Source organism: Tiliqua scincoides, chromosome 4 (genome assembly GCF_035046505.1).
Source record: "Tiliqua scincoides isolate rTilSci1 chromosome 4, rTilSci1.hap2, whole genome shotgun sequence".
Classification (NCBI taxonomy): domain Eukaryota; kingdom Metazoa; phylum Chordata; class Lepidosauria; order Squamata; family Scincidae; genus Tiliqua; species Tiliqua scincoides.
Window position 1 is genome coordinate 167,160,922 of NC_089824.1, and position 27,514 is coordinate 167,188,435.

Here is a 27,514-nt window from a genome sequence, read left to right on the forward strand (position 1 = left end):
ACTACATGTCACGCTGCAATTACAACAGTAATGGCTGTACTATCTAAAGAAATGCTACATTTCCATAGGTACAAAATATAGTATGGTGTTTGGAAAATGTGATGAGACACCCCAATATACAATGTACACATCTTGAAGAAGATGTGTGGCTGGTACCAGAAGAAGAAAAAAATTTAAATGCTTTTAATGCCTTAGAAACTGATCATATGGAAAGACCCTGACATGTGCTCAGCAGTAATCAGAAAAGTTTTCATTTGTACAGTGTGTTGATAAAATGCCTCAGGCCAAAATCTGTTCAGAGCCATGTAGATGATGTCAGGAGTAACATCATGAATTCTCAAAAACTGCCCTGATGCAACAAACTTCTGATTCTGAAATACACACATGGCACATACCTGAATTTCCATCACTGCACGAGCCAGCTTTTGGTAGAGGAACACTGCAAGTAACATTAGCAGGCACACAATGCAACCTTCACTGAAACAAGATCCCCTCGATTTGGACAGTTTTTTGATCCAACATTAGCAATGACGTGGCAGATATCATGTGATGGCATCGCCAGGCATTGAAATGTGCTGCCTACATAAAATAGATCTTGGCCCAGACTTGAAAGAAGGGTTTACCAAGGATATGCATTTTGGACAATATCAGAGTGCAAAAAAAGGTAGTCTGGCAGAATCCATATTAAAAAATTAATCTTCATTGTGCTAAAACAGTGGTAGTTAGGTACACTCAGTGGAACGAGGCAATCTCTTTTCCCAAACAGAGGAAAGGGATGAACAAGGAGAGAGCTTCAGCAAATAGTAAAACTTTTTTTCTTTGGCTGTTGCCTTATTTTGTCTCCTTTTCACCAGCCTCTGAGTGCTTGAACAAGACTGATTTGTGTTTTTCAGGACCAATTGCCTAAAGTTTTCCCATATGCCCATAAAATTTATTGCAATGTCTTATTACTACTATTCACTGAGAAGGGATCTGATATTTCAGCTGGAGATTGCCAGGAGGGAGACCCCTTCCCACCTTTACACTCTCCTGCCATCATCTGGACCCTGACTGCTGTAAATGCTAGGAAGGGTTTCTAAAGCACAGGTTCCTTCTCTGTGACCTCCTCTCCTTCACCCAAGAAGTACGGGAGGGTTGCTGGTTGACTGTCACAGTTCTGATTCAGGGGTGGTAGCCATAAGGTACCCACTGCTATAGCGTCCATTGGCGACACTGCTCATCTCCATTGGGGATGTGTTTCCTGGGCCCAGGTAAGATCGATGTGTAGGCATTGGGGAAGGGGTCTCACTGGGTACTTTGCTCAAGATGAAACGTGTCTCATCATTGTCTTCTAAGTTGGAGATGTCTTTCATCATACGTCCCTTCTTGTATGTGACAGACAGAGCATTGGAGCCATCTGATACCAGATGGAACTGGCGGAGGATGAAGATTACAGGCAGAGGAAGGGTGGCCAGGATTATCAGTGACACAAGGATGCCCATAGCCCATTTGGGATAATAGAGAAATTTCTCTGCAGCCTGTAAGAGAAAGAGAAATGTAATAGACTTTTGTTAGCCACTCCACAAATACAGATCTAGAGGAAATTAAGAGCCCAATCCTATGGCTGTCTACTCAGATGTAAGTCCAATTATCGTTAATGGAGCTTACTCCTAGGAAAGTATGGAAAGGATTGCAGCCTAAGGGCCTAATCCTATCCAACTTTCCAATGTTGATGCAGCCATGTCAAAGGCATGTGTGCCGTATCCTGCAGTGGGGGTGCAGTCATTGAGGCCTCCTCAAGGTAAGGGAATATTTGTTCCCATACCTTGGGGCTTTATTGCAGCTGCATCAGTGCTGGAAGGTTAGTTAGGAGTGGGCCCTAAGTTAGTAATTAAGTGATGGGTAAAACATCACCACCACCCCCGGATTAGGGTTGAGGTTTAGCTCAGAAAACCCAACCATCCCTCAAAACTCAGAAAATAGCTTGGCTTGTTCCAAACCAAATTCTGAGCCCAATTCAGATCCTGTTACACCCCAAGTATGTCAACAAGCACACAGTTACTTGTCCTCCTTTCTCTAGGAAACAGGTGAAATTTTAAAAAATGAAAGCTAGCAGAGGTTCTTTTTCACTCAGAAAATGCCATTCTGCTCCCGCCTTTCTCTTTTTTCACACACATATTGAAACACTTGACAAGGCATTCATGTCTACAAGTAACATCTTAGGGCACTTTGCTCCTGTAGGAGGCAGCCCTACAAAAAAAATGGGGGGGGGGGAAGTAATCAGAAGCAGCATCCCAAGCTCATAAAGCTAGGGCAACAATTTCCTTCAAATGGAATACATTGTTTAAATGAATTCTTGGATTCAAATTACACATCCCTACCCTAATCTGGGTTATTACTAGAAAGCAAGAGAAGCCTGTATAACTGTGCAACTCCTGCAGCTGTAACACTGCACTGAAAAGATAGCAGCTTGTTCTCATTTCCAACTGAGTGGCCAAAAAACCAAACAACCTCTGTTTGGAGTCACTACCTGTGGGAAAATGATTAGATGGGTTTCAGATTGTGTCTCCAATCAGACTGCCACAGCTCTGGAAGCAGGAGGTTGCAAGGTACTTTGGACCTCAGAGTGCCTCAAGGACATCACAAAGGCCATGCCTCTCCAGCCTTCATAAGAAATGTGGCCTAGCAATCACAGCAATGATCACAGCAGTTTGCAAAGAAGCTCTTATGGTTTCTTATACACTGGCAGGCAACTCATGCACACCCATTATGATGCAAATTGCATGGGTTGGTTGCAGGCTAACATCCAGCCTGCAGATTTTCGACCACTGGGATGAATCACTGTTCACTGACTCACCTCTTCTCTGATCCAGGCACTATAACCTGGAGGACTGACAGCTAGCTGAATTATGCTGGCGGTCATTAAGCCAGCCATGCAGATGGGCGAGATATACTTCCATGTGTAGAAATAGAATCGGTAAGGTCGGAAACCCAGCATTTCTGTTAATTCTTGCATGAACCTGAAAAGAGAAAAGGAGGAAAGTAAACAATTGAAGCACAAGGGTCTGATTCATTGCTCCTTTTTCTTCTGATTTTGCAGTACAGATAGAGCCAGTCATACGAAGAAATATCCAGAGACTTGAGAGCTTCAAGACCAATTAAGCTCGTAGTACAGAGACCTTGCTTGGAAAGAAACTCACTTCTTGGTACCGTAAATCCAAGCCACAGCAATGTTCTCCAGGATAACCACAAGAGTGAGTGGCAGTGTGGCAGAATAATCATCAAACATGTTGACATAGTAGTTGCCAGAACGTTGTACAAAGATCAATCCCACAAAGAAAGCAAAGATGCAACAGCCAACTGCAAAAAAAAAAAGCAGATGATCACTACGAGCACACAGTTATGTGATGGGCATATAAATCTCTTCCTGGGGGTAGAACAACAATTGATAACTGAGTTTTTTTCTAGAAAAGAAGTAACATTTTAGCAGGTCCCCTGAAAGGTATGACCTGAAAGGTACCTTCTCAGGTACGACAGGAAGCAGAGAGACATTAGAATGCTTTGACATACAAGAGGTTTGTCAGAGTAATTTTGAGTGAAGTATCTGCTGTGAGCTCTCTAAGTAGACTGGAAAAGGTATTTGGAGAAAGCAAAGTCCTCCCACAAGTAGCAGATTTCTGGGACAATGTTATTCAAATTATCACACTACTGCTCATTGTGATACTGCAGGGGAGAAAAAAAAGGTTCTTCTCCATTAAGTGCTATATAGGTTGCGAAGCCAAATCACTTCTTGTGCCAAATTTATGACTACCTGTTTGACACTAACTAGGTCCTATTTCACTGAATGATATAAAATGCATCTATACTGTAACTTAACCTGCCTTTGAAGAATCAAGACAAAATGACCACAAGAGCAGAGCTTGTACTCTCAGCATTAGGCATTGGCTTTTATGAATTACAATTTGATACAACATCTTGAAACACTGGTCTTTGACAGAACTAAACAATGTTCCCAATGTATGCACAAGAGTGCAACTGTATGAATGGTTCTTTGAGTTTCCCAAGAAAGACTTTACCTGTTAATGCTTCCTTGCGCACTTTGAACATGTCAATGATGGGTGTGGTGATGCCAGCCATGGTCCCAATCATGCTTCCCAAACCCAGATTTATCAGCATCAGGAAGAACATCACTGACCAGAAAGGAGAAGCTGGGAAGTGGGTCATTGCTTCTGTGAAGGCTATGAATGCGAGGCCAGTTCCCTGCACTGACTGTACACAGCCAAAAAAAGATGGTTGTGTTAATCTTGGCAGAATACATCATTATAAAAGCAAATGTGCCTGTATTCACATAAACACATTTCCATTTGTAAATCCCCAGACAACCAACCAGTTATAGGGCTACTCTGAACATCAAGAATTTCCAGCATATATAAACACAGAAAAACATGCAGACTGCATGCAAATCACCACATGAGATAACTGTACAAGCATCTGTTTCACATATATATGCTCTGAGAAGCCTTGATTACCCGTGGTTTTCCAATGCTTGTGCACCACAGGCATGATGGGAAATATATTTATTAGTTGTAGTAAGAAATGTTTAGGCTTACTGGTCATTGTCTATTAAGATTTTTATTTCCTAATGGAAATAAAACCATGGTGGGCATTTTCAAAAGACTAGCGGTGAGAAGTAACAGAGATTGCAACAATATGAACAGGAAGGAGGAGTCTTTGAGTATCAGCAGTGCTTGGCTACCAGCCCTTAGAAATGCTAGGATCCAGGAATTTGAAACAGGAAAAGAACTGCAATGTGGAAATAAAGTGCATAGTTTTTTAAGGAGCACATGGTGAACAAGATCAGTGGACAGTTCTTGTCAGTTGCTCTAGGGTGAGATGAACAGCCTGTGAACATGCCCTCTGAAAATGGGCAATTTCAGTCCTTTGAAAATGCCCACCATAGTTGTGGGCGAAACATAAGGAAATAAAAATCTTCATAGACAATGGCCAGTAAGCCTGAACTAATAGTACAGGCCACAAAAGCCTTAAATTACCATAAAATTTTTGCCAAGTAATTAAGCTCCAATTACCACTTCGCCTTATCTCCGGGTCAATCAGAGCGTAGAGCTTCTCAGCTTGAGTAGAGAAACTCAAAGTTTCTTTTCTTCCTCAAGCAGGTCATTAGAAGCAATGCAAAGATTAGTTTCTATAGTAACTTCGCTGGGAAATTCTAGCCAAAGTTAACCTTTTATTCTTCTCTGTTCCATTTTGCAAATGCTGTTGCAGCCTGGTTCTGTTTTGCAAAGGCTTGCATTTAGCAGAGATCTGTTTTCTTCAACACCAGGATGGGATCCTCCTTTCCATTTGAAGCAAAGTCCCAGGCTACAGTTCAATGCACCCTTACTTAAGAATAACACCCATGGAAAGCAGAGGGTCTACTTCTGAGTAAAGAGGGTTGCAAATATATGCAGCTGCATCTCTCTGCTGTGAATTGAATTGCACACTCCCAGTTATGTGTTATGGGTTGTATGTTGTATGTAGAGCTTCTGGCTTAACACACCAAACACCTTAAAGGTGGATTTGATTCATGGTTCTCCTGCAGTGGTTCCCAACCTTTTTCACTTGCATATCCCTTGGCAGCCCATTTCCATAAATTGTACCCTTCATATTAGCAAAATGTTTGTAATTAATAATACAAGCCCTCATCTCTTCTCTATGAAAGTCCAGACATTATGTATTTATCACAGTGCTTTCTCTTTTCATCTGTTTGAAGAACAGAAGACTCTGCCTTTGCACTGTTTTGCACCAGAAGTGTCCTGAGAAATTCTGGATGATTGATCACTTTCCATATTATGTTCCAGCTTTTTTACTGTGCTGGTTTTCAATCACTGGTTCATAGATAAATTGATTATCAAAAACTAGCTGGTCAGCTGCGCGGAAGAGGCAGCTGCGCGGAAGTAATTGCGGTGACGATGATGTCACCATAATTACTTCCAGGTCAGGTGCAGGGGTGGGGGCGGAGAAAGGTGGTGAAATGGGTGGGGGGGCGGAGAAAGGGGGTTGCCCCAGGCGCGGGGACCCCCAGGAACGCCACTACTTCCAGCTTTGCTGGCCCTGCAAAGCATTCTGGAGCATGACCTGCCTTTTTCTGCCATTCTTTTTCAAATACCCCTAAAGGTCCTGTTGAGTGCCCCTGGGAGTAAATGAATCCCTGGTTGGAAACCACTGTTCTACTGGTATGTTGTTTACAGTGCATGGATAGTGTTTACAAAAAGGTGGTGAAGACCAGAATTTAAAAAGAATAAAAATGTATCTTATGATGATCTTTTACTGTGTTTTTAATAAATTAGGCTGCAATCCTAACCACACTTTCCTGAGAGTAAGCCCCACTGGATAAAATAGGACTTACTTCTGAGTATACCTGGTTAGGATTGTGCCCTTAGAGACTGTACAGTTCTTAGGTAACACTTAGTAGCAAGTCATTTTTCAGGATCTGGCCTAGGGTAAAATCAGTCAAAACTACACTCAGACACCCCCTAAGTTTAACCCCCGACTTATCCAAGGGTCATAGAAAATTCCGTGAAATTTTTTTTGCTCAAAGCCTGCCCTCGACTTATCTGTGAGATTAACTTATGGGCGGGTGCCTTCGGTGTATGTCAATATATTTATTATTCACTTCATCATCAGTAACTTCACACCATTCAAGAACATTGATGTATAACAGGTTTGTTGCATCCCTTCCATGCTCATTTGTATTAGTGATTATGAAGAAGGGAAGACCACACCCAACATGCCACCACTACCAGTAACCTCTAACCAGGGAATTAATTCATGAGATTCCTTCCACACGATATTCAAAACACTGTGTCATTTTTCTCCATCATAATGCTCAGCATGCTTGAAAAGAGCACTAGCTGGTAAAGTAGAAGAGATTCCAGAAACCACACAAACACAGCTAATGCAGGGCAGTCTTTGAGAAACCCTGCAATGGATTCGTGGCCAGAAGCGTCTTCAATAATAAATTGCTACAATACTACCATGACTATAAAAAGATTGTGAAAAATTACTAAAAATAAGTAGATGGTATTAATACAACAGTGATTTATTATTGCATGGCCATAAGGTAAATATGACATCTGAAAGAAGCATTTTGCACATGTCCTCAAAGATATAAGGTATGTATGCATCTATATGTGATGTTTCTTGAGACACATCAACTCCTTTCATTTTTGTGTCATCATCACAGGAGGAAGTAAGAATAAGGGCATTTTCACTCATTGAAAAAGAACTGTGTGATGTGAGGTATTCCGATCCCAGTGTAGGTGGCAGCTGGATGAACCCAACAGAGATCACATCAAAATTCCTCTGCTGTGCCCTATGACTTCCTGTTTTGAAGTCATGGCTTCCTCACATGATTAAAGCGTTATTTCCCAATGGTAATAGGGAAACAGAACCATCTGAAAGTACCCTTAGAAATGAGCTCTAATAAGTAAATTTTCTGAATATGTAAATAGGCAGAAGGGTAGATCTAAGGCCCAAAGTCTGCAATACTAAATGACCATGAAAAGACAGTCTGGCTGTCAACATACCTTGTTAAGTTCATCTTCTAGTAGACAGGGATCCAGCCCCAGTTCCTGGAAGTGATCTATCTTTACTGCCTTAATGACATTGTACATCTCATTGTAATCCTTGGCTGTAAGATGGGAGAAGTTCACTTGGGGTGGAATAAGTTCATGGCTCAGGACTTTGGCATGCAGATAACCCAGGATCTTCTCAGCATTCCTAAGGTAGAAAAGTCAAAAGTCACAACAAAGCCATTTCATTGCCTTTAGAAATTGTTGTTCACCTTGCTCTGAGCATTGGATGAAGGGCACATTCATCTTGCAAAACAGGCAGAGTGGGACCCCAGCAGCTGATGTGAGAAGAATTAGTCTTATCACTCCATGTCATCTTTTACAGAGAAAAATACAGTAAAAAGCTATTTTCCCTGTTCTACTGAAAACTCCAGATTGCCACCAAACAATCTGACAGGAAAGAAATTAAAGACTATCAGCCCAATCCTATCCCCCACCTTTTCTAGCCATTCAGCAGTGCTGCTGGAGTACACACTGCATGCAATGGTGGGGATGTGACCAGACGGCCTGGGAGATGAAAATAAAAACATTTTTTTACTTACCACCTGATCGACAATGGGACTTCTAGGATCTACATCAGCTATTTCACTGCTGTACATCCAAGGAAAGGCAGGGGGCATGTCAGGCCAGGAAAACAGCGACAGCATCCTAGTGTGCATTGGCACGACAGAATCCACTCTCCAGCCCTCGAAATGTCTACTGCCTGCTCCACTCCCTTTCCTAATCCTCCCTCTCCCACCCCCTTTGCCATCTTACCTACTCCTGTGTAGTGTCTCTTTCAGTTGCCCCAAAGTGTAGTGGACCCAGTGCAGGGTCTGTTTCAGGGCTCAAAACTAGGGTGGAGCCTGAGTCATGCTCCCCCCTTGGCTTAGCACCCAGGGCAGGTGCCCTTCAGGTTTCATCCTAGTTATACCTTTGTTCTAAGGCCTTCCAGAGGCCTGGGGAAGCCTCCCTGAACCTCAGAAAGCAATCTAAGGCCCTAATTTTCCCCCCAATCTGGAAGTAACATTCTAACACCTCCCGAAGGCCTTAGAAGGTCTTCTGAGGCCCAGGGAAGCTACACATGGCCTCTGTATGCGACTGGAGCACAGCTCTGGTCACAGAGGGGTGCAGGAGTGAGCAAGGGGGGCAGGACCCTGGCAGCGGCAGCATTTCTATCCCCAGAAGAGTGCTGCCAGGGATTCTGTGACCCCTGTGACCCCCTTCAGTTATGCTATTGCACTGAAGTGGCACTTAAGGTGGCGAACTGGGAGTTCCGCTGTTATAACCGCTGCATAGGATTGGGTATAGCTGCCAAAGCTTCTGACCAGAATAAAACTGCACCATCTGCCGAATTTAAGAAATCACAGGTACCTTGAAGAATATGTCATGAATATGATTATACCCTCTAGAGAAGCTTCTTGAATAGAAATATTAATTGCTACTTACTCAATCACACACTTCTCATTCATGACATTGGCCTTGAAGCCCAGCACAGCAAAGACGACCAGTGTGGCCAAGATAGAGGTGAAGAAATTGATGAAGGAGACAAGGGCTGCATCAAAATGGCAGTTATTGTCCTGTTTGTTGTAACTAGAGAAAGCTATCACTCCACCAAAGCCCAGCCCCAAGGCAAAGAAGACTTGAGTGGCTGCTTCTCGCCACACCTGGAGATCCAGCATTTTATCAAGCTGTAATGAGAGATGAGAGGGAAGATAAGTTATCTATCCTGCCTCTTGGTGGCTCACATGGGTACACATTTGACAGCCTTCTATGTTCATAGACCAAGTAGGAGCTGGAAATGGCATAAAATTGCTTATATGTGCACTTACAAAGATGCCAAGCTCATTTTGTGCGTGTTAGAGACCATTCTGTATTTTTTTCCTTCTATTAACTGAATAACAATAAACATTCTTTGGATTCTCCAGGGGCAAGGCTTAGGTTCCACTGAAAAATCTCAAGTTCTTAACTGTGCACTTAAACCCACTAATTTCACTAAGCATGCCAAACTTTTGATTGCATTCTACATCTTCACTGACTGGGCATTTGTGAACTTGCCAGTCAGGCGCCTAACATGAAAATTGGAGTCATACAAAAGTTAACATATTTTTTTAAAAGACAGCAGAGCTCTAGCCCTCATGGTTACTGGGGAAAAAAGACTAAAATGTGGACATTGTCCAAATGTAGGTTTAGAGCCAGACTAGATGTTAGTTCAAACCTCTCTTTAACAAATGGGTTTAATGACAGAAGTGATCTTTTGAAGCTCCCAGACAGCCCCAGAGGGACCTGATTCAGCACAGAAGACTAGCACAGCATCAGAAACCACCACTTCGCATATGAGACTGCAATGAAAAGCATTGTGATTCCTCTGATGGTATGCTAAGCTCCTGTGCTGAATTGGGGCCCTGTAGTTGTTCCAGAATGCTAAAGGACCATTTTTACAGTTTCAAACCTATTTATTAAACAGGGGCTTAGAGACCAGAACTTTGCTGATTCAAGTTTACTCTAGCTAATTAGAATTAGCTCCCATCATTTAAAAAAAAAAGCTGCACCTGCTTAATCTACCAATTTGAGCTTGGAAACCAACAAAATATGCTTTACATAAGGGCTTTTCAAACTGGGATGTTGCGACACCCCAGCCAGTGAGCCCTGGCCACTTAAGGGGTGGGAAACTCACCAGTCCCTGCAGCAGCCTGTCAGTGGTGCGGGGAGCCCTGTGTGACCTTCTGCAGGGCTCCCCAGGTCTTAGAAACTGAAAGTGCAGCAACCGCGCTCCACTTCCGGTTTTGCGGAAGTGGAGCACAGAGCTTCCTGCACCCCTGACAGGCTGCTGCAAGGACTGGTGAATGCAGCCCCCATAGCAACACAATCCTGGGGATCTCATCACTGCATTTTCCCTGCCCCCACAAGAAGAGTTCAAACTCTCCCTGAGAATTTGGAAACCTCTGCTTTACAAGACAGACACATTTATGCAAGCAAACTTTTAAGTGCCTTGTGTGAACTACGCCAATATGCTAGTCTAATTTGGAAAGAACAGTCTACTGAGCACCTTACCCCTCGTGGGGCACAACCCATGAACTGAATTTAATATATAGCCAAATGCATGTTGACCATGTGTAGCATTACTGGTGAGACCTTCTGCCTGTTAGAAACTCAGACAAATTTGAAAGAGACACTATTCACAAACAGTGATATTGTTCATTACATTGTTACTGGTGGATGTATGATAGCAAAATTGCCCAGACATAAGAGCAAATAGATTAGAGCTTATGCTTTTATATTTCACATTCAAAATTAATCAAGATTAATCAATGATTAATCATCAGCTTCACAGTATGAATCATCTCTATCTTTATTTAATGAATTAATTAGCCAGCTAATTAATTGATAGATATTGCAGCTGTTGTTTTGTGTTCCTGGTTAAACTGACCATGAAGGAGAAGAAATCTTTAAAATGGCTTGGGCTACAGTACTCAGAGCAGCTAAGGTTTATTTAAGCCATTTCTACCCAACGTTGCATATATGCAACAGGGACCAAATGTGTACAAGTGTGGGCCAGGCAAAAATTGGTTAAAATAAAGCTATTAAAGATAAATGCCATCACTGACTGTAAGGACCAAACTACACATGATGTTAATCACATCATTAGGACAGGTGTGGTGGTGGTGGTGGTGGTTAAACAGCTGCAGAACCAATGAGGACTGGCAGTGTGGAATGAGGTTTTAACCATTTCCCTCTGCAGTGGTCCCAGTTAATATTGCCCACTTATAACCTCTATTTCATGAGAATGAGTGCTTCTCTTTCTAGCAGAATGGGAGTTATAAGAGGACCCAGTCCAGATCAGGACAGTGGCAGGCAGAAGGGTTAAAGCTTCCTGTCCCATTATGGTCTCAATCTTGATTTTCCCACCACCAGCTGTGCAAATGTTATTTAGCCACAACAAAAATTACCACCAATTTGGCTCCTAAGTCTATTCCTTGCATTCAATTTGCTATCCAAATAGCATCTTAAGTGCTGCAATTTGAATTTTATTGAAAAGGTGATTTGTGGTGACCACTAAAGGGAAAGGATTCTTGGTAAGTACATAACCCAACAAATTTTGCATGGATGCCCTGAAACCTGGTGGAGTAATCTGTAACTGTAAACAGACTACAGCTGAGCCACATCTTATGCAAGGCTTACATTCTGAAGTCAGTGTGTAAGGGGAAAATTGTGTATAGTTGAAGCTACCTTAAATATGAAAAATGCATACTGTCTCTCTAAAAACTATGAAAGGCATGTGGGAACTGAGACCTGCTGAGGGAACAGCAGCTTCACTTTCCCATCTCAAACTCACTCCTGGGCATGTATTTAGTAAGTTGAATGGTGGACGAAATCACCGGCCCTATTTAAAATTTTGTTTTTCTCTCTTTTTTTGATTGTTTGCCAAGCACTTATAGTTGAATTTGTGCACATAAACTACGAGAGATGAGGGGCAGACTGTATAAACATCAGTAATTTTCCATAGGCCACACTCTATTGTAAACCTTGTTTAACTTAAATGGGTCCTTGAATTTTTTTTATTTCACTCTGAGTTTGAGTATTTCTGAAATCAGTAGGGGTGAGTAACTTATACTGTGTGTGTCCAGCTTTCTATTAATCTCTTTCTAGTCAATTGCAATTAGCCAAACATGGTTCAAACCTAGATATTTAAAATAAAAAGCTGAAAACTGTAGGGCATGTTCATTTGATAGCCAAGAGGAAGGCCATACTTTTAATTGTCAGAGCAATCCCCCCACACCAGCCATTTTCAACCACTGTGCCGTGGCACACTGGTGTTCCGTGAAAGGTCTGCAAGTGTGCCATGGAGTTTGAGGGAGGGTCATTTCTTAGTAGGGCCACTGGAGGATGTGAGCCTCCCACCATGGTGTGTCTTCTCAATTGTCATAACATGATGGTGTACCTTGAAAATTTTAGTATCTTGCCAGTGTGCCATGAGAAGGAAAAGGTTGAAAATCACTGCCCCACACCATCAGGCTGACTTGGAGAAAGCCTGATCCCTAGAAAATCCCGTTAGCTGCACCTTGCTTACACAGCACATTTGACCTTGTAAAAAAAAAGTCAAATCCTGGCAGCTTCTTGGCTTGCAGTAAATAAAGTCACTAGCAACACAAAAGAAGGGTCTCCAAACTTAGACATCCTCACTAAATCCACGGCCAAATTCATTCAGGGAGTCCTTGTTATAATGAAGCATCTCGCCTCCTAAGCTCACTACTGCACCCCTGACAAGGTGCAAAACAATAGCGGCACCCTTTTTGGGCTGGAGATAAGCCATCATGGGTCATCAAGCCACAAAAGAAACTTCCTTGATAAGCTCACCTACAAAAGGTTCCATAGGATTCTATGGGAGAAAAAGATATGAAAAGCTGTGTCTTTCCTCCTGGCTCACCGGCCTGCCTTCCTGCTTTCCTGCCCCTGTGTTTGACCTGCTGGTGCTGAAATATGTCACCTCCATTACAGCTGCAACCCAAGAGCCACTGTGCCAACTGCACCCAGGATGAGTAACCCTCACTCTCTTCTTCTTTCCTATCTTGCCCCATCTCTTCCCCAAGCACAACCAAAAGCCACTATGGCAGCACAGCTTGAACAGTTATTTTTATGGGCTCCTGCACAGTGTGCCCGTTCTCTTGGAAAACAGCTCTGGCTCTCTTGCCTCCTCGAGACAGCTACGGCTACTGCCTTAGTCCATGGGCTTGCTTCCAAGCTTTTCCTGCCTTTTTATCTTTTTAGTAGTAGTTCCCCTCCCCTATTATTGTTAAATTATCCCCATGCTAAAATTTGTTTGGTGCACCTTCATGTTTGCCTACTTAATCTTTCCCACTGGACTATGCCATTGCCCAGTACAAAGGGTCTCAGCACATGAGATAACTTTCCCCCATGTGAGCATGTTAATGCATGCTTAAAAGCACACTTGGTAAAAAGAGCTAAAGGCAGGAAGTATCAGCAAACTTACAACAGCAGGAGTGAGAGGAAGCAGGTATTTAAATTAGCATACAACAATAGAGTATTTTTGTCTGTCTGAAATGGGCATGCATGCACAGTGGTGCACATGACAACTTACACAAGTGTTTCTGAAATGCAAGGAAAAGAAATACTGTAATGATCTTGATTCCCATGACCTTGATTCTCATGATACAGCAGAGCACTAACTTGATGTGCTCCTGGTAAGACAAGGGTTTTCTACCACCTCAAAACCTCTGCCCTGATTGCTGGCTCGGATATCACCATAAAAGACTGCATGAGAAGCAGCTCTGAGAGGACTGAAGGCTTCAGACCAGATGGCAAGTGTGGTGGACTTACCTTAGGAGTTAACATGTGCAGGATACCATCTACTGCCCCCCTCAACAGTAACCCACGCACCAGGAAGCAAATCAGCACTACATAAGGAAAGAGGGAGCTGAAATACATCACCTGAGAGAGAGAGAGAGAGAGAGAGAGAGAGAGGAATCTATGTGATATGAACTAGCAATAGCTGATATATAATTAAAACCTCATAGGTATGAACTTAGATCAGGTGTCTGTCACTTTAACAGTCTTCTGCTACAAATTCTGTAAATCGTAAGTGATCAAGCATGGATAAGGAATCTCTGTCTGATACTTCCAGTCTTGTTTTGACAGAACCACAATTCCACAGGAAGGGAGTGACTTTTAACCACTTTATGTCAAGTAATGTGGATATAACCAACACAACCAAACTGGGGGTGCAAACCTAACCTACTTTCCAACACCGAGGAAAGGGCAATGAAGTTCTGAGGAAAGGAAGCAAACATTCCCTTACTTTGAGGAGGCCTCTGTGATTGCCACCCAACTGCAGAATGCAGCATATGCCCATTGGCACCGCTATGTCAGTGGAAAGCTGATTAGGATTCGGGCCTAATCACTTTGCAGTGGTGTCACTAGGATTCGCGTCACCCGGTGCGGGAGGCCTGCGCATCAACCCATGCAGTAGGTGGGGAAACACCCCAGGTGGTGGGTGTGGTGATGTACCATTGCCCTGCCCCCACTGGTTTTTTGGCTGTACCTTTTGATAGAACACATATATTTCAATGTGGTTTATTTCATTGCATTCTGCATGAAATTACGCATTGATTGATATATAACATGATGGTATTGTTCCTCCAAATTCTGATTTTAGCGATTTTGAAAACTTGTAGAGTCACACACACACACACACACACACACACACACACACACCCATGTCAACTTACCAACACCTTATTGCAGCAGTTCTCAAACTTTTAGCACCAGGACTCACTTTTTAGAATGACAATCTGTCCAGGACCCATTGGAAGTGATGTCCTGGCCAGAAGTGACATCATTAAGCAAATTAAAATAAATAATTATTAATAATTAAATTAAAATAAAACAAATAATCGAGGGTCCAATCCTATCCAATTTTCCAGTGCTGGTGTAGCCGTGCCAATGTGGCATGCACTGCATCCTGTGGTGGGGTGGCAATCACAGAGGCCTCCTCAAGGTATAGGAACATTTGTTCCCTGACCTCAGCGCTGCATTATGGTTGCTAGAAAGTTGGATAGGATTGGGCCCTAAATAAGGGGAAGCCAGCCCTGTTCCAGCAAGTGAATTTTCTCTGTAGCCTGCCTGCAATAACACCCCCCCAAAAAGAATCAGTGAGATTTTCAGCCCTCCCCAGTGCCCAGTTTAAAGTTATTCTATTTCAAGCACAGCAAGATAAAGACCCACCTTACAAGTGCAAAATAGAAAACATTCCCCTTCCCAGTTGAAGCCTCTTTTTTTGTCCTTTTTAGTGGGGGGGGGGGAGGCTGCCTTCTGGAGCATTTGTTATGCTCCAGTTCCATCGGATCGGGACAATTCTGGTGTCCTCACATTCCCCTTCGCCTGGCCTGATCACAAGCCAAGGCACGCCTGCCTACACATGAGTAAACGCGACACTGGACATAGTTTCGCTTTCCATAGGGCTCAGTAGACTCGCACCTGGGAGGGGGGACCTCCTTCTCGGGTGTTTTTGGGGGGCTGTATTCATTGGATCAGGACCATTCTGGTGTCGTTGGATTCCTCTCAGTCTGCCCTTTCTGATGGACTAAGGCAAGTTTGCCTACTCATGAGTAAACGCAGTCATGTGCCTTTATTTCGCTTTCCATAGGGCTCAATACATGCGTAGCTGGGAGGGAGGGAGCTCCTACTTGGGTGTTTTTGGGGGGCTGCATTCATTGGATAGGGACCATTCTGGTGCTGTTGGATTCCTCTCAGCCTGCCCTTTCCAACAGACTATGGCAAGTATGCCTACTCACGAGTAAACATGTGATACGGCTCGGCTTCACTTTCCACAGGGCTCCATGCATTTTTTTCCTTCTGGTTTTTTGGCCATAACTTTTGAAGGAAAAGAGCTATTTCACTCTGGTTTTTTGCATTGCATTCCACTGGAAATTCCGCATCCAATGGTTTATGGCATGACAGGGTTGCTCCTCAAACCGCAATTTTAGCGTATCATCCCCCAGTGTGCTTCACCCCCCTTGCGTCACCCGCTGTAGCCCGCACCCCCATAGCGACACCACTGCCACTTTGCCCCAACACGCTGGAGCTACAGAGCTGGGTACTGAACATCGTTGGATGCCAAATAACATCTAGCCTCATTTCCTCCGGGGCTCACACACAAGTTTTTCACCCTTTCATATGGTTACTGTGAAGGAAAGGACCAGGCAAAATGGAAGAGGTGCTCTTGGGCACCCTCCTCCTGATCTCGGCAGCTTGTTGCTCTGTGGCTTCCAGGGCACTATATGCTGCTCAGGCTGTGTGAATGAGGCTTCACACACAGCTGCTGGCACTGTGGTCCTAGCTAACCATAGTTATTGTTATCTTGGATAACCAAGTAGGAGTTACTTGGGGGTGCATCAGCTCATAAGTGTGCTAATCAGCTGGGGTCTGTGGCAAGTTCTATTTCTGGTGATCACCACCAGTGTTTACCTTCCCTGAGGACTGGATTCCTTTGATCATGGCCAGGCCTACAATGCTCCAAGCTATTAGCAAGCACATAGTCATCCTCCAGTTAAGCCCACCACTCTCTGAAATGTTGTTGGAAATATCCAGGGCTTCACGGTACCAGAAGAAGGTAGTAGCAGAACTTTTGTCACATTCTGGTTCCACCACTGAAAAATGAGAAGAGCTCAGGTTTACATTAACAATCCTTTGCTTCAGCAGCTTGTAAAGAAACACCCAAACCACAACAAAACCAGATAATAGTCAAAGGGTGAGGGCAGATAAGCATCATAGGACACTTCAGGCAGGATGCCTAATTCATTTTAAGAAGAGGGAAACACCAATACAAGATTTTGCAGAGTGAACAAAAAGTTAAATAAATGGGGTAATTTATACCCACTATAAAAGATTCATATATATACACTGGGAGATGTTCAAACTCTATTAAATGCTCCATTAACTTCAAAAGCATCTCTGTTGAACAGTTAGGAAAGTATCCATGTTCTGCCAGCAAATGTTCACATATCGGAAATAAACCTGAAGCATTGCTACTCCTTGTAGTAAGATGTTGCTCTCTGCTAGTAATCTCAATATACGTATCTAAAAATAATTGTTTTAATTACTACAGACTGGTGAACAAACACTGGCTTCTTCCTCCTTGTACCCCATGAAGATGGAATCAAGATGTGCATGGAGCTATCTGTTTGACATCAGCAACCACTGATTACTACTGTAACAATAAAGCTTAGAACTTGACTTCTATCAGCCCAATCCTGAGTTTCCCAACACACGCTGGAGCAGTGGCACCAGAACAGCTACCATTGTATCCAGTGGGTGCTGGGAAGCAGCCACGGGACTTTTGTCCCCTTCCTTCAGGGAAAGCCCCAAGACCCGCAATGGGGCTTCTCAAGTCCGCTATTTGTTGGCACAGACTTGAGAGACTCCACGTCAGGCCTTCCCCCCTCCAGCCCTGGTTCCTCACTGCACCCTGCCCTCCCCTCACTCTCATTCCACTGCCCCCCAGAGGCCACACTGCCACACAGCAGTCACAGTTACCCCCCCCCCCCTGCAGCAGTGTGTCCTCCTTCTGCTGGTGCTGGACTCAGCACCTGACTGGAAAGGGCCCAGCACCAGCGCTCCCTTACGACACTCTGAGGGTGTCGTAAGCATGCTTTATGGCATGTTTACGGCATCCAGCGTCAGTGCTAGAACTCAGCCCCTGGGCCAGTTTAGGGCTGGGCCCTAAGTTGCTGATGACATGTTCCAAAGCTCATTCCCATTTATAACCCAAATAATGTAAGCCAGACCTCTCCTCTCTCATGGATAGGTTGAAAAGATGAGATACTCACCTGCCACTGTGCCATTTCTTATGATGGGGCACTCACTCCAAGGCAAAGGGTACTGGAAGGACTTAAAAAAGTAAAAGATGCTCCACCCTATGATCACATTGTAATACAGTCCAACGAACAAGCAGACCTAGAAAGGGAAGAATGTGATTCATTCTTTGAATGAGTTTGAATCCAGTGTGACAAGGTCTTATTCAAACAGACCTGGTGATGAGTAGGCATGACAAAGTTACCCACAATCACAGAATTTGGTGAGTAGGAGATTGATTGCAAATTGTTTTAATATAACAGAAGAAATTCCATTTTCATTATTTATCAATATGAACATGTGCAAGTAATGCTTCCACACATTTAAAAAGTTCAAGACTTTGCTTTTCACATTAATCTTATCACTGACTGTAATTCTATTTTGCAAAAATAAAAAAATCCATGATGAAAATGAAGACAAATTTTAAAATATTCATGGTGAGAGGAAAAAGATTTTCAGGAACTCAGACATTTTAGTAAAAAGTGAAGGGAGAAAGTTTTTCTGCACACCTTCATATTATTATTGCCCTTTTTTGTTGTCCAAAACTGTACAACTTGCAGTTTAATGCAAAGCTTTAGCTAAGTTAAGAGAAAGATTTTTATGGCATGGGGAGGTTACCCAGGATTTCTCAAATGTCTTCTGAAATTTCTAGAGTACCTCTTCCTAGCCTTGATGTGACAGTAGCTCTTACAAGATCATTAAGAAATAAAGAAAGGAAAAAACAGACAATTGGGTCAGGCTTTATAAAACTGTTTGCAACCCACACCACCATCCCAAGCAATCAGGAGCCTCATTAAGGCACTCACAAGGAGACTGGCAAATCCAATGCCCCCCAACCGGGGACAAACATAATTCCACACTCCTATACTGCCCCGACGGATCCTCTGGCCCACAGCCAACTCCAGGAAGAAAAGAGGGAGTCCAATCAGGATGAGCAGTACCAGATATGGGACTAGATAAGCACCTGCAAAGAAAGAGAAGGGCCATTAGAGACACCCATCTGTGACTAGACATGGCAAAGAATGACATATGGCAGTGGTGGCATGTTGGAGATTTCATATCCACTTTATGGTGCTTCCGTGGCTCATTGTTAAATCCACAGAAAGAATCCTTTCCCATGCCTTTCTGTACACATAAACTGTCTGCATATTATTCCCCATGAAAACGAAAGAGATAACTTGATATAAGTTGCCTGAGTTTGCAGAACAACTCAGCTTGGACAAGACACCTGAGGCAAGAGAGACCTCTTCTAGAACAGGGACTCTTGCAAGTTGCCACAGGATTCAAACCACTGCAGGCATGTTGTGGCAGGACTCCCCCTTTCTCTTCATCACTCCAGCAATGGGATAGTCTGAACCAGGGTGTGGCTCAGGAAGGGGAAGGGCAAGAAGTTGCAATGAGTGGTCTGGAAGATTTTAAAAACCCAGTTTAAAGATCTGCAGTGAGAGGAGAAGGCAGGCAGAGTTTTGAGGCCTCCAGGAGAACCCCCTGAAATAAAGACACTTGGATAGCCAGAGAAGCTGCCTGCTTTGTGGGGGGACAACGAGATGAAATGACTGAAGCTAAACTCCCACCTGCCCCAGGAAGGGAGTGGAAACTCTGAGGCCAAACTGAAGGGTACAGGCTGGTCCCCTTCTTGCTCCCAAGCCAGTGAAGAGAATGGCCTGGGCCACCAGCCCAGGTATCACATAAATATATAAGCAAACTTTTCAAAACACATATCAAATGCTTATATCTAATATGCATACTAAACAGAAATGGAAATGTCAGTGATAAAAATTATTCAGTATGAACCTTAAACTTGTGAAATTTGTCACGTTTGACAGGAAGAGAGTACGTTGCCCAAATTTGATTAGGCTTTTTAAACATTTGTCAGACAGCGTCCATTTATCATACTAGAGGAAGAGGTTACACTATCATCAAGTAAAGAGTATTGCTATGCAAGAGGACATACACCCACCCAAGTCTAGCCTGTCCATGAAGCCTGTTCATAAAACCATCGTGTGGAGGGGTTAAGTTGAAGGGGCAGCAACCTGATGAGCCCCCAAGCTGTCTCTTTGCCACTCTCTCTAGCCTGGTTGGTGCTCTGAACCTCTTCCAGCTTGAGAGCTAGCTGGAATAGGATCACGACAGCGGCAGCCCCCTTCACCATCCAGTGCTGCTAGCGGAAAAAATATGTGTGTGGGTGGGGGGTGGGGAGCTGCAGCAGCAGCTCCAGTTCACCAACCCTGCCCAGCCAGTGCTTATGAAGCACCAAATGGGCAGGAACAGGCGATCTGGAGCCCACCTCCCCTTCCCTTCCCCAGAGCTCGGTGTGCAACTTCCTTCCTCAGCACCAATTCTGTTTTGAATGGATGGGGCACCCAGTATGCCAGCATGTTCTGCTTCTGTTCATTCAAAAGAGGAGTGGGGTGGGGGAGGGAGGGTGTGAGCTAAGGTCAAGGTAAGTGAAGGGAAGAGGGGCAGGAGTGCCTGTCTCTCCCTTCCTTATTGCCAGGGGGCTTACTTCCCCACCTGGTCCCCTCTTTATCCACCAGTGGGCAGGCATGCTCTAGGGAAGCAAAATTCAGGCAGCATATGTGCCCTTCCCATGACATCTTTAATTATGATACTTTCCTATGTCTATACAGTGCAATTAGATGCTGCCTTCACAATTGTTCCAGTGCCAGCTGTATGATTAAAGAGAACAATTGCTGGAAGGACTAGATGAAAACTCTTCATACAGAACTTAAATAGTAACATCATTCATTGCTTACTAATTGGAAAGAGTGGAAAGAAACAGGCACTCTGAGAAGCATTACTGACCAGAGAGGCAAAAAGGCTCCTCCTGGAGGTCTGTGCTGACCAATGACTCTCAGCAAAGAATCAATATTCGAGGCACGTTCATAATTCTAACAGATGGGAAAGCTGCAGAGGCAGAATCTTGATCCTGCTTCACATTCAGGGAAGTCAGATATAGCAGGCTGGAAGTGATTAAGCTCGCCCACTGCAATATCCCCATCTTAATTTTTGACACAATTCAGGGAATCTCAGCAAGTTACAGAAAAATCCTTCCCAACTGCATCAGCTCCCAAAATGCTGAATCCAACAAAAATGACCTAGAAGTCCCTGATCCAAACAAATAACACTGTAGTTTCTTCCCCATTAGAAAAAGGCCTCTGGTACCAACAGAACCCTCTGAGAGCACCTAGCATAACACTGTATTAACACTGGCCATCTTACAGTGCTCTACCACAAAACTCATGGTGTGACCCCTTTAACTTCTGAGTCTCTTCATCCCTGGCTCTTAAACAGAATAAAAGATTACTCTTACATGCCAAGCTTTGCAAAGACCTTCTAAACCTTCTTCATCTTCAGTGAAGGGCCATAGTAGATGTTGTATTAATTATATCACTGGCCCTTGCACATGTGTTTTTGCAAGCAGAAATAATAATCATGAGACGGAAAGAGTGAGATCAGGACTGGTACTGTAGTGAAAGTTGGGGAGGTTAATATTTTGTCCCTGCACTGCAGTTATGTTGAAAATGCCCCCTCCCAGCTGAAATTGGTCTGGGGAAGGAAGCTGTCATGGGTGTCTTCCATGGCACACCCTTTCCCACACATTTCAATTCTGACTCTGATTTCCTTTTCACACACCTTTGGCTGTAGTTTCCACTTGAAAAAACATGCATGCAAGAATCAATGATATGACAGACTTCACATCTAGTTGGGGCCAGAGGTACAAAGGGTTTAGCTGGTGTAGTCCCATAGAAGACAATAATTTGAAAGTGAAAGTACCCCAATGTACACACACAGTTTCTCCAGAATCTTTCTGAGCAGCAGTTCCCAGAATACGTGAGTCAGTTGTCTAATCACTATTAAAACACACAACTGTAACAGTGTATCACACCAGGGACTTCTACAAAGCACAGACTGGAAAATGCCATAATGCATTCATAGATCATTGAGTGCTTGGACCTCACAACTGCAGGCAATTACATTCATTGGCTTAAATACAAACATCTGATTTAGACAAGAAGCTGGCCAATGCTCCTGTATGATTAAGAAATAACACAATGAGTCTTCTGTGTACATTTCAAAATAATATTAAGCTGTTGATTCAAAACGTCTTAGGCTCACAGAGATATTATGTGACATTATATCCAACAGACAGACATGTGAGCTTTTTAAACAACAATACATTCTGCTTTATTTCATCTGACATTGCCCTACTAGCCCAGCATTCAGTGGTCATTCCTATTGCAGAATGGGCTGTCACTCTGAGGCTTTTATAACAGTGGAATAGAGTTCCCGAACAGATGGGGTGAAACTAGGTGGTAAGGGGGAAAGGAACAGGGTGGGGAGGTTGCAGGAGGGTTGGATCCGGTGGCAAAGGCACATGCCAGATCCTACCCCCACTTTTGCAAACCTCCCGGCCCCCTTTGTCTCTTTGGAGTTACGCTAGCTACAGACATGGCACAGGTCCAAGATGACCCTCTGCAGAGCAGGCAACTTATGGGGGGTAAGGGGAGATGATTCCCCTTTTTCCTCCAAAGCCTCCCAATCTCTCCTCCTCTTCCCCCCCCCCCGATAAAGTGCATCCATTTTCAGCATGGTTGCACCAGTGGGGGAGTGGGAAAGATAGGACTGGGCTCTCAGACAGTATATTGGTTTGCATTCCTTTCCTGGACTGTGATGCTGCATTTCAGCAAAGCTCTAAACCTTAGTATACAGCATCATTTCCTAAGCTCTGAAGTACACAGTGTTCTGTTGAATTGGCCCCGAACCACACTTTCCCTAACAGAAAGCTGTTTTCTCTCTGTCAGACATGTGCGCACTTCATGACTGAGAAAAAACAAAGTTTGCCACCCTCACATATAACAGCTGTTTTAGCACAAAAAAGCTTGTTGTATTAAGTAGTATCATTCTCAACATAACCCAAGTATATGCCTTTATCAGAAAAACATCCATCTGTCACTAATCCAGCCTTGGTGCATGATATCCAGCTGATCTTCAGTCTTTGCTGACTATCAATGGTTTTTTATTTAAGAAGAGTGTGTGGGAGTGGCATGATTGGGATCAAAACCATTGTGCAGGCCAAATACTAAGCCCCACTAGCCTAGTGTCAAAGTTTTGCTATGTTTCATGCCCCTCGTGCTATTGATAAACCAAAGGGATCCCTGATGGGCCACACTGCATGATTAGGTGCACACCTAGTTTGACCCTTAAGTTATTTCTGCCCAACACATATATGCAACAGGGACCAAATGTGTACACCTGTGGGCCAGGCAAAAATGGGTTAAAAATGAATAAATTTATAGTAGCTTAAGCTTGCATTGACTCGAACCCAATTAATCATGCTGTAATAAATGTGTTTCAGCCCTACCTATTCCCCACTACTTTCTGCTATGCAGATACACCAAGGGAGCACACACTGCATGCAATTGGGGGGCGGGGTGGAAAATCATACAGCCAGAAAGAAATTTTACTTACCTCCCAGTAGGTTGCCAGAACACCAATGGGTCTCCACAGACCCACACCAGCCTTTTGCTGGTGTGAGTGTGAGGAGAGGAAGAGGGCGGGTCCAGTTGGAAATATGAGATAGGATCCAGATGCACACTGCTGACACAGGGATCCACCCCTTCCAGCCCCAAACCATCCCCAGCCCTTTCCACCCTGAACCTCTCCTTAACTGCCCATGACCTGTCCCCTCTACCACCTTACCCCCTCTGGTGTGAGCTGGGTCTGTCAGTGGCAAGCACACAGAGCTACCAGCCATTTGCACTGGTGTGCTCATCAGTGGTACATCATTTCCAATGCTGCTGCATCCTTTACAAGAGTTGATACTGATAGCCACTGTCTTGAATGGCCAATAGGATTGGGTCATAAATCTTTAAAGTGGCACAGGACTCTTTGGTGTTTTTACTGCAACCAACTAAGGGCCCAATCCTATCCAAATTTCTAGCACTGGTGCAACCGTAATCCTGCCTCGAGGTAAGGGAACAAATGTTCCCATACTTTGAGGAGGCCTCTGTGACTGCCTCCCCAACACAGGATGCAGTGCATGCCCCATTGGCACAGCTGCACCGGCACTGGAAAATTGGATAGGATTGGGCCATAAAACTGCTACTCCTCTAGAAGGAATTATATTTAATTTATTTTACTTATTCCTATTTTTATTTTAAAACTTTTATACCCCACCTTTCCAAACCAAATGGGAAGCTCAAAACAACTTACAAGTTTAAAATAAAAGCATAACAATACAATATAAAAAAATCAAATAAAAACAAAACAAAAATAATAACAGTAGAATTGAAATCAACGAAACCTACAACAGAAGAATCAGCTCATCAGCCAAAGGCTAAGCAGATTAAAAAGGTCTTAACCCCCACTTTGGAACACCAACCCTGAAGAAGTAGTTCTCATCTTCCATCATGAGATGGAAGATTCATCTTCTAATGGCAGCAAGTTCCATCAGTGACCATTTTATGACAGCTGAACTCTGTTCCACTGTCATAAATGTCTCCATGAGACAACACATTCTGCAATAGAAATGGCTGCTAAATACCTGGGCTAGAAGGGCAACAGGGGGGAGTTCCACATTCTGGGTACCACAACCAAAAAGGACCACTGTCCTTGGCATATTAGTAGTAAGTAGTAAGTAAGTAACAGTATTTATATACCGCTTTTCAACAAGAAGTTCCCAAAGCGGTTTACAGAGAAAAATCAAATAACTAATGGCTCCCTGTCCCAATAGGGCTCACAATCTAAAAAGATGCAAAGGAACACCAGCAGGCAGCCACTAGAAAAGACACTGCTGGGGTGAGGAGGGCCAGTTACTCTCCCCCTGCTAAAAAAAGAGGAGCACCCACTTGAAAAAGTGCCTCTTACTCAGTTAGCAGAGGTTTGCAATATTACAAGGCAAAGAAGGAAAGGAATGGCCAGAATGGAATTCCCCTTCAGTGCTGTATGAATGGGAGGAAGACTCCTGGTTTCCTGCCTTATAGAATACATTCAACATCAAGAAATATAGCTTGTAAGAGAAGGAATGAGCAGAAAGCGTTCAGTTAACAAATCTGGCTGCTTCAGTCCTACACATTCTGAAGGACAAATGCTTCCTCAAAAGGGTCCTCCAAAATCAGCTCTTTCAAGGTGCTGAGTAGTTTTATCACTGTTTTTTGAAGCAACTCTTGTGTTTTTGATAGATATGCCAAATTCCCCCCCCCCCCAATCTTCCTGCTGGAGAAAAGCATTACCTGTTGATTTGGGTTAGGATGTGTTTTTTGGTCGATTCTGCAACTATTAAAGAAAAAGGAGTCCTGCTACAAAGAAAGAGCTAGCCATCCATTTTACAAACTAATGGTACAAACAAGCCCCCAGGGTTCGGTCACAGTTAATTCAATTTTGTTCATAACATACAGAAAGGACCAAAGGCAGACAGATCACTAGCTCTACCTGTAGCCTTGATAACATTCACAAAATGTCACATGGCAAGGGAAAGGTTTACTCTTCCCCCCCCCCCCGGTATTGTTTGAAAGCTGAAAATTCCCCCCAGTGGCAATTTGTCTATGAAAATGCTATTTTAATAAAATAAAACGTCACATTTTCAACTCTACAAAAGCAATATTCATATCTGTATTTCTAGCAATGATCAACATGAATACGTCAGCAGTCACTGCCACTCTCTGTGCTCTTTTGTCTAGTTCTAGGATATTTCATTTGTATCTCATCTTTTTTCCCCAAGGAAGCTGAACAATAATTACCATCTGACATGAGAAAGACAGAGAGAAATTACAAATCATGAATTGTACACCTGAAACAAATTAATAGTATCCTACTGGATTGCATAGTAAAGATGAACTAGGCAAATTTAAACCTCCTCAAGACTTGGCTAAGTTAACCTCACCTTTAGAGCAGTGCCTCTAATAATTAAGGCAATAATATATGACACAGTCATTACTTAATTTGCTTCAGCCATGGATCTATTAGTGTGAACAAGGAATAAATACATGACAGGGACAAGAAAAAAAGTCATAGATGATCTGGGGGACTCTGATTACTTTGCAACCTTGGAGTTACTGGTGGTGGAAATTATATTTGCATACCATACAAAAGGTGTTTAAAGGAAAGGGGGGGGGGGTTGCTGAGCTTATTGGAATCCCAGAGCAATTTGGATAAATTACCTTGGTTTGTATACATAAACAAAACAAATGTTTGATTCATTTGATACAGGATAGCCATTTATCACTGTCTTTTCAGTGAGGCCTCCTGACAAGACAAAATAGTAAGAAAAATCCATAAGGGAAAAAAATTGCTCTAGAAACCAATTAAGGTACATGGCCTTCAGGCTGAAATCCCTCATATATATTACACTAGAAAAGCAGAAGGCATGCCCATATCAGATGTCTTTAATGCAATACATTGTACCTTCTCCTTTGGTCTCTTACCTCCTCCATTCTTTTGACATAAATATGGAAACCGCCAGACATTCCCCAGCCCTACCGAGTAGCCAATCTGAGCCAGAATGTACTGCAGTTTGTTGTTCCATGCTGGTCTGTCCTCATCAGCAATTTCCCCATCCTGCTGTTTGTTCCAGTTTTCTGCAGCCACATTTAAGACACTGTTTCTATAGTCCACAGCCTCCTCATGGGCGAGTAAGTCAGCCACTGATTCTGTGACAAGTTCATTACTGTGTTCCCGCTGTGTCACTTTGCTGTTCTTAGGCATTGAGATTATCTTGCTCAGGCACTCCTAGGGAAGTGAAATGTGGGGCAAGACGGTATCTGAAAGGGCAGGCACTGGCTTTGGATACCAATCCTCAGATCATCTGTTGGACCTGCAAAAATGAAGAAAAAAGTAAACTGAAGTGAAAACATGAATGTTCTCTATCTTTGTTGTTGATTTATCCAAGGGGATGCTTCCCATCATTCTGCAATTATAGATGCAAATACAGAAAATGGTATTGGGCATACAACTCAGTTTGCAATCCTGCACACACTATCCTGGGAGTAAGCCCCATTGAACACAGTGGGACTTACTTCTCAGCAGACATGCGTAGGATTGCACTGTCAGTGTCCTGAGAAACTTAGCTTTCATGATTTTAAAAGAACAAGTTTCTAGTCCATAAGGCCTGGTGAAGTCTTGGAAGGCAGGGAGAGATGGGTTTGAACAGAAGATCCAGTTAGTGCTCCGTTTAGCTCTTGCTCCTATCCATAACTGGAAAAAGCAGAATAAATTAGACAAAATAAGCAAACATACACAAATATGCTTAATTTGCAAAACTGATACTGGTTGCAGATTTTCTGGGTGCAGAATCTACAGTGCATCTGCAGAATTTAAATCTTTTTAAAAATGAATGTATATATCAGGGATGGTCAAAGTAACTTAAGAACCACAATATGATACACTTCAGATGTTTGAGATCTGCAATGTTTAAGAAGCATTTAAATTCTTAAATATATTTACTCACCATGAACATTAAACTTATGTTTTAATCCAGTAGACCCTCAGTTTATACCCAGAAAGAACTATAAAGCTTCAAAATTTCTTATTTATCTTTTCTATTAATTGTGATG

General features: G+C 43.2%; 1 protein-coding gene across 2 annotated transcripts; it reads right to left on the bottom strand.

The window, feature by feature from the left end:
* Nucleotides 1–1,148: 1,148 nt before the first annotated feature.
* Nucleotides 1,149–26,666, bottom strand: SLC6A17 (solute carrier family 6 member 17). Of its 2 annotated transcripts, none has more exons than XM_066624810.1 (11): nt 26,387–26,666; nt 18,767–18,924; nt 17,936–18,062; nt 16,575–16,756; nt 13,929–14,039; nt 9,039–9,280; nt 7,566–7,758; nt 4,056–4,239; nt 3,180–3,339; nt 2,837–2,999; nt 1,149–1,517 (listed from the first exon to the last, which is right to left on the bottom strand). In XM_066624810.1, the coding sequence occupies exons 1-11, from the start codon at nt 26,664–26,666 to the stop codon at nt 1,149–1,151; spliced, it is 2,169 nt and encodes a 722-aa protein (XP_066480907.1). The 2 variants fall into 2 exon arrangements, with proteins under 2 accessions (XP_066480907.1, XP_066480906.1); XM_066624809.1 differs by having other exon boundaries at nt 4,056–4,248.
* Nucleotides 26,667–27,514: the final 848 nt, after the last annotated feature.